General features: G+C 34.1%; 1 protein-coding gene across 2 annotated transcripts in view; it reads right to left on the bottom strand.

Annotated features, from left to right (window-relative positions):
• Positions 1–8,524, bottom strand: part of LOC106464332 (neuroligin-4, X-linked-like) — a 153,780-nt gene that overhangs the window by 33,321 nt on the left and 111,935 nt on the right. For both annotated transcript variants that reach the window (XM_022392567.1, XM_013924465.2), the window contains exons 4-5: positions 5,939–6,731; positions 4,164–4,273 (exon numbers count right to left, since the gene is read on the bottom strand). In XM_022392567.1, the coding sequence (XP_022248275.1) occupies positions 4,164–4,273; positions 5,939–6,731 (903 nt within the window). The remainder of the gene's footprint in view (positions 1–4,163; positions 4,274–5,938; positions 6,732–8,524) is intronic.

Raw genomic sequence — 8,524 nt, 5'->3', positions numbered from 1 at the left:
ACTATATATATATATATATATATATATATATATATAGTTCTCTTCTTGTTGTCAAAAGTCTGCTTAGGTCTATTCAGTTGCTTTAGGATTTCAGTTGACAATCCGAACTACCTTTCTCTATTTCTATCGCACTAGTATTCCGTGTATAATTCACTTACAGTTATAGCGTAAGTTATCACAGTCGTATACTGCTCTTCTAGTAATCATCTGGTCCTCATACTTCAGATATCGTGTGTTCCTTTTGTCAAAGTGCACTCAGGCTGGTTCAATTAATTTAGAACTAGCTTTGATAGAATAAACTATTCCTCTTATCTATTTTAAGACTGTTAGTTTTCCTGTAATATCTTAATCGTTAGACCTATATTAACCTTTAGGCCTTTCACTTCTACGGCAGTTAACTTTACGTTTAACTTTCCTTGGCCAAACTTCTACTTCCCGTGACTTTACTCTTTCGTTTCCTCTGCCTGTTTGCTGTTCCCGCTCGTTTCACACCATTTATATATTCATCACTTAATCGTCTGCTCGCCTTCTAGAAATCTCTACATCCTCGACATCAGTAAATTTTACATGACGTTCGATAGTCTCAACATCAATGAATTATAAACGCAACTTCCAATATTCGTCTGCTTTTAACTCTCTTATTATAAAAAAACTAAACAATCATGAAATATTAATTAACAAACTAATTAAATAATACTACCTACACTAAACAGTCTTTTATATCTCACAAAAACTTAACTATTTTTCAGGGTTGCATACGATTTCTTCTGAAGATTTTGTTCAACTAAATTCTACCCAATTTTCTGGATATCTCAACTGTAAAAAATTCCAATGGAATGGTACATGAAGAAAAAAGACGAGAAAGATTTGTTCTGATTACTTGTGCAAAACGCACTCTCAAGGGGATGTGGCTATGTGAGCGAATTCTCTTTTGAAGAATACTTATATATTTGTGCTTTCTTCCATTAGAAAAAACAACAAAACATACACACACACATATCGAGAAGTTAACTGTAAAACGAAATGTACAATAATGCGTTCTCGCGATAAGGTACCATAGTGTACATATATAATATGTGTAGAAAACTGAATTTTTCTTTATATTAAAAATAGGCTTTATGTTTGACAATTTGCTGTTCAGTGGACTTTCTTTTATTACAACTTGAGATCTGATGAAATCCGGTGTATTTTTCTATTAGACTTCTGATAAAGCTGATTTTTAAATTTTGAAAGGATTATTCACATATATATTAAGTGTTGATTAAAGTACTTCAGATCCTATTAAGAAATTTTAAGGCACTGTACTGTACTTTCAATAAACGACTGTCAGAATATTAAACTTTTATTCTGCCAAAGACTGCCGCTTCCAATCCGGCCATACTTTCATTATTTGTACTTTAATTCTTCGCTTGGAAATACGTGTCACTTCCAAGTTGGCTTCTCTATCAGTAGTTTAACTCACTTCATCTCTTCTTCTGAGGAAAAAAAAAGAGTCTGAACATCTTTTGAACTTCATATGGTTTAAGTAATTTTCAATTAGAGTAAACTACGTATAACATGAGTTATTTGTGCTGTTAAGTGTACCATGTTCTAATGGTAGAATACATCAGTGTTTCTCCCTATCACGTACAAGTTCCATCACCATTCTATACAAGTAAACAACTTTATTTTTTTATCCACGACAAATATTAGATCCATAGTACAGGCTTAACTCTCTTATTATTCTACAAATATGGAACTAGTTACTCGAAAGAACACGCCCTCCCACCACATCCTCCCCTTTTGTTTTTTGCCTGCAATGCCTTGACGTCTTATACCGTAAACAAACGTTGTGGAGAATGCTATAAAGTGCATTAGCGTGTTTGTCATATTGTCTGCATCTCCATTATAGTCTAGTTAATGATGCTAACCCTGTGCTGGAACCAGAATGATATTATATTAAAAACTGTTTTCGGGATATTGTCGCAAGGGAAGACTGCTTGATATGGTATGTTTACGTTTAATGGAGCAAAACATTTTGGAGAGACTGAGAAAAGATAACACTGAGTAATTTAACTAAATTATATGCCATAAAAATAATTCTTCATGATATTTAATCACCAATAAAAATATTAATTTGGTATTGGAATGGTTATTCAGTGAATTTTTAATGCAGTGGATAGTGTGTATGGCTCGCGTATGAACTAATAACTGCCATAAACTATCATAAGATTTTAAATTATCAAACTTTTGTGATCATTTAAGCGGGATAATTTTAATGTTTTAATGAGAGCGATTGTAATTACTAACGGCTCAATTTCTTACTGAGTCATCTAGTTCGATCATTCTTCGTGTAAATGTCTTGTACTGATGTGTTATCTCACCGTACTTTATTGAACAAATGTTCATTAAATAACTTAGCCGAAACCTGCTGCTCTGTAGTACGTTGCAAGTATAACAAACTATATACATTCTGAATAAATTTACAATGACTATCAGATATTATGCTCAGAATTCTGTGGTCACATCTTGCTAGAACATAATATCTTACAAAATGATGAAATAGAGAGAACGGACCCTGAAGCTAAATACATAAAGCATCATTTTCCAAGCATTCTTAACGAGTTCTACCAATAGAATAACATATATTTTAATACAGTTCAATCAGTGTATCTATGATGCGCTTAATTCTATATTCAAATAATTTTTCATACACTTCAAGTTTTAATAACTATCTATCTACCAGTTCATTCACCTTTAAAGAGCAAGAATGGCGGGAAAACGTAAAAACAAAAAAGTCACGTGCTTAGTGTAGACTAAATTATTTATTATTTCAAAGCATAATTAGCATTTAAATGAACGTTTAAATTGCGAATAATGTATATATATATATTGATATATATCTCATCAATTTATTTATTAAATCAGCAGTGTTAGTGAGATGTTTTAAAATAGATCAAGCTATTTTGTTTGTTTATTGAATTTCGAGAGTTATCTGCGCTAGCTACTTTGTTTCGTTTGTTTTGAATTTCGCGCAAAGCTACACGAGGGCTATCTGCGCTAGCCGTCCCTAATTTAGCAGTGTAAGACTAGAGGAAAGGCAGCTAGTCATCGTCACCCACCGCCAACTCTTGGGCTATTCTTTTACCAACGAATAGTGGGATTGACCGTCACATTATAACGCCTCTCCAGCTGAAAGAGCGAGCATGTTTGATAATGGGGGTTCGAACCTATGACCTTCATATTGCGAGCGTCTTAACCACAAAGTCACACAAAGGTATTTTGTCTGGAAGAAATGCGTAATTATGGTGCTAGCGGAAGCCGTGTATGTTTAAACATGCGTCAAATTGTGATTTTCACGCAAATGCGTCTATATCGGACCAAAGTATACGATAACGTCATTGTTACATTTCGCGGATTTCTTGACCTTCAATTAAAAGGGAGGTTACATGAAATAAAACATTATTGACTTTAGCCTAACTGTGATGCGATGCTTGGCATGTGGAAATTAAAAACAAATAGCTGTAGTTATTCGGTATTGCCATTGAAATACACAGGAAAATGAGAAAATATGACAGGTGTTATGACTTTTTTTATACGTCCAAGTCATCTTCGGTAAACCGTTTCTCTGATTCAACATTTAACATTTCAGCGTTTGTACCTTATGTAGTGTAAAGCATGTGTCCACTCTTTTCAGCAAACTTCTTCTTCCCAAAGTAGTGTTGTCTTGGTAATTAAGCTAGATATGTAATTGAAATACAAATATCGGCAGAAAATCCTAAGATATTTCACTGTTGTCTTCAACAATTATAATAGACAATTCCGATTAAGATTTGAATAGAACATCTGCAGTGAGACTGATAGATAAAAATATGGATTTAGAAGAATGTTTAGTATGTTATCACAGTTATTTCCAATTTCTATAATTGAAAAGTCAATATAAGTAACTGTTGGACGGACCGTAAAACAACCTAATTTTAGTCACCCTCATTAAAGCATCTGATAGTAATATTTTCACAATGATGACGTAAACAAGTTAAATTACTCTCTATGTAATAAGCTGGAAAATATAACAAAATTTATTATTTCATCATGTACAGAGTATTTATTTCTTATCTATATGCGTGAAATCATAAGAGAGTACAACCGCCAATGATAAGGCATCTGACCAATGGAGTACTTACCTATTATTGTGTGTTTCTGGTAGGGGAAGTCGTAGCTATGCCAATCGAAACGGCTGAGTCTTCGGCTGTGTTTATCGTCATAGTTTTTGTATTCCGTCGAATTTGGATTTCTAAGATAGTGGAACATTTCACAAAAGTTAGTTTCATCTTCAGAAGAATAATTTATAAAAATTACCGATAAAAAGTATCATAAAAGTGTAACACCATTATTAAATTTTACTACTGTCTCATTTTAGAGCAGATTTAAATTTTTTCAGCACAGAGACCGAAATTTTGTCCATTTTTATATTACAAGAAGATTTTGTATCTATAAACATGAAATATAGTGAGCACCACACTATACTACTAACAGACGTCTCAGATTTGTCTAGTATATAAGCCCCACCCCCAGTGGCACAACGGTACGTCTGCGGACTTTTAACGCTAGAAACCGGGTTTCGATACCCGTGATAGGCAGAGCACAGATAACCCATTGTGCAGTTTTGTGTTTAATTTCAAACAAACAAATAAACTTGCCTAGGATAAGAGGTATCTTAACGGGTTTTATGCAACACCATGATGTTCGAAAAGAACTGACAGCTTCTTTGTATAAGAGCTGCACATAATTAGAAGTATGTAAATTACACTATTTTTTTTTCGAGATAATTATACCTTTCATCAACGTCAGTACTTGCAAGAATTGTTATAGAGCCAGTCCTAACCGGTAATGATTCTATTCTATTAGGAATAGCTAGTTTCAGTTAATTGGATGTAGATATTTTTCTGATATTTCAAATGAGAAACGCTGTAGGCTAAAGCACCTTTATCTATTTCTAATTCAAATTAAGTTTCTAATTTCGATCTAAGTATTAGAGTTGCGAATGAATGTCAGATCTGATACATAGTGTATCCGCACCGCTTTGTGGCTCCTATTTCTGCAGTTACTTCTATTATTAGAGAATCTGTTTACATTGCTCACTTGGTATTTTGTAACCTAGTTTTATTTGTGTTCCTTACGATACTGTTTGTATTTTGGCCTTCTTGTATTATCTATTTACAGATATAATCATGTATACATATTGCTTCCAGTAAAACCTAAACGCTTAAGTTTGTTTCTTTTAAAACAAAGCCACATTGGGGTATTTGCTGTGTCTACCACGGGGAATCGAACACTAGATTTTAGCTTTCCCACTGGGGACAAGAGCTTACGTAGTACAATTTCTTTGACATTGAATTTTGTCTTTATGTTTTATTGCTCATTATTCCAACCAGTTATTTCTGTTGTGGCCGTTTAGCCAATGTGTGGCATAAGGGCTGATGAGGATGAAAATATTAAATACTTATACCGACATTAATTAAAAACAAAATCTAATAGTTCAGATAAGGTCTTGAACTATGTATACTTGAAAATGATTTTTAAAGCCATTTGTTATAGCTAAAGTGGCGTAGAACGTTGCACAAAATCTAGTTTCAGATTTGTGTAACACTTCATATCAGTATTACTTGGCGTATTAACACACGTCTCGATAAAATACAATATTTGCGTTCAGATACGAGTCGATTGTCTTATATGTCGTACATGTTCTTTTGTTTAATAATAAGCAAGTAAGTTATTTCAGTAAAATGTAACATTATTAACACAAACGTCTAACTTACGTCATCTATTGGATACGATGTTTATTTTTTTACCTTTTTTAAGAATTAAGTATTTAAATTCACGTCTAGGAGGATAATATTTTTTGTTAATGAAAACATCAGACATCTTACTATTTCAAAGTGGTTAAGTCATACATTACCCTGTTCGAGCAAAATTCGTCCAGTGAGTAACAACAGCTTCAGAAAGAGACTCCTCCGACCGAGTATAGTTTGATTGAAAGTGTGCAAGCGATTCTACCAAAGGAGCACCAAAGATGTATGGAAGATCCTCACCATGGATACAGCCAATCGTGGGCAGGTAATCTCCGTCCTCTGATTGGTAGTTAAAGACATAGAAATAGGTATTTTTCTGGACACGAGCCTGTAAGTTACCTAATTTTACTAGTGGGGCCACAACCAAGCCATCTCCAAGAGCGTCTACGGTTTTCTCGAATAGGTTAACAGGGTGAAAGTGATTAGGTCGACTCCAATCAGTGTATTCGTTGATAATTGTAAGGTAGATTTCTTGCTGATGATAATTAAACATATTTCTAACTAGAGTACGTAAAATTCTGTTACGCCTTTCTGTATCAATGCCAACCTTTTCTTCTTTAGCCGAAAACTGAAAATAAGATTCTGCTCGAGTGACTCCAAAGAGGAGATCATACTGACGGTTTATATCGCTGTTTTCTTCCATTTGATATTCTGGGTCATTTTGGAGAGAAATACCATCTATTGTTGGTCCAAATGTAGTTAGATAATCTGGGATTTCTATTTTGACATCTAATATGTCTTGAAGTGAACGATGACGTAAACATTCAATAGTGGAAGTGTCGATACTCGTAGGACAATTCAATCTTTCAGCCAGTTGACGGGCATAAAATAACGAGTCTTTTGCGATAGCCCATGGACTGAAGACCGACCCACTTTGTAGGATGACGCGATGAAAAAGATCTGAAATAATAATAATAAAATCAACAAAATGTGACCCCCTGTGTGAAATAACATGGTGAAGAATAATCTGAAACAGTCAATTAAAAACAAAACGAAGCCTGTTTACTATGTAAGATGATGCGATGAAAATGATCTAATATGGTGAAGAAAAGTAACGCGGTGGAATGCATCAACAATAATCAATAAAAAACAAAATATTACTCAGAAAAGTAATCATAAAACCTATTTTCATTTAGTTTTTGATTTTCACCTCCTCGACCTTTGATTTCGTTGTTTTTAAACACTGCAGATTGTGTAAATTATTATTTCCGCCCCCCCAAAAAACTCACACAACTTCCTTTTTTCATGTTTGAAGTAGTACAGTTTTTACTACTAATCTAATTATTATAATAACAAGAAGATCATAATCATTGTTTAAGACTCATAACGTAGCCTTCATCGAACATCAATGCGCTCAACATGATTATGAACTTATGTAGAATTATAAACGGACTTTTCTCTATGTTAAAATATTTTTATTGCGAGCTGAGTGCATTGTTGCCAGATGAAGGCTCCGGTAAGAGAGCCGAAAGCTCGCAATAAATGTATTTTAACGTAGAGAAAAGTCCGTTTATAATTCTACATAAGTTCATAATCATGTTTTAACTGGTTCTTGAGCGAAGTCGTAACAATATCGAATATAGTGTAAAAAAGTTCAAAAATTCAAATTTAAAACTTCAAATATATTGTCTTGTCAAATGTGGTTATAAGGTAAAAATATTGAAACAATGATTTGTTTCTTGTGTTGTTTACAGAAAGTTTAAGTAAGGTATTTAATCGTCATTAAATACAACGTTTTGAAAACATCAGCTATACATTGTATAGTTTTACGAAGTGTTTCTATAATAATTATTTTTCATTAGGTAACAAATTTAAAGCTTCAGCTGTTTCATTAATTACATCATCAAAAATTGTCATAAAACTTATCTTTATTTAACTTCATTATTTTTATGATTAAAATCAAAATATGCTTTGATATTTATCTTTGAATGTATTTTAAAACTAGAGATATGAGGTTTCCAAAACTATATATACACACACACAATCCTACCAAAAGTCATGGGACACAAGTAGTTATGAATAAAACATGTCTTTATTCCAAGAAATTAATAGCGTGTCGTTCCGCCGTTGGCCTTAATGACTGTTTCAATGCGTCGTGGAAGACTGTCTACTAATTTCTGGTAGAAAGCTGGGGTATTGTGCTCCACTCCTTCTTTAAAGCATTAGTAAGCTCCACTAATGGAGAAGGCCTTCTTGGCGTTGCCCTAATTTTGCGTTCCAGTTTATCTCAAAGATATTTTGTCGAGTTGAGGTCGGGGCGTTGTGCTGGCCACTGCAATGTTCCGATGTTATTCTTTTCAAACCATTCGTTCACAATCCTTGCTTTGTGACATGAAGCGTTATCATGTTGTAAGGTGTAAGGGCTGGCACTATAAAATTGCCACAACGTAGGAAACACAGAATTGTACAGAACATCAACGTATGACTCGGCATTCATGGACCCATGCACTGCGACCAGTAGACCTACTCAACACCATGAGAAGCACCCCCACACCATGATACCGCCACCTCTAAATTTCACTGTTGGGACAACACACTCAGGTAATAAGAGTTCTCCATGTATCCTCCATACCCAAACACTTTCATCAGACTGGAAGAGCTTGTAGTGGGACTCGTCTCTCCACAGGACCGGTTTCCATTGATCCACAGTTCAGGTTCGGTGTGCCTTGCCCTTTGCCAATCGACGGTGTTTT

This window comes from Limulus polyphemus, unplaced genomic scaffold (genome assembly GCF_000517525.1).
Source record: "Limulus polyphemus unplaced genomic scaffold, Limulus_polyphemus-2.1.2 Scaffold59, whole genome shotgun sequence".
NCBI classification, from domain to species: domain Eukaryota; kingdom Metazoa; phylum Arthropoda; class Merostomata; order Xiphosura; family Limulidae; genus Limulus; species Limulus polyphemus.
This window is presented reverse-complemented; position numbering and strand designations above follow the sequence as displayed.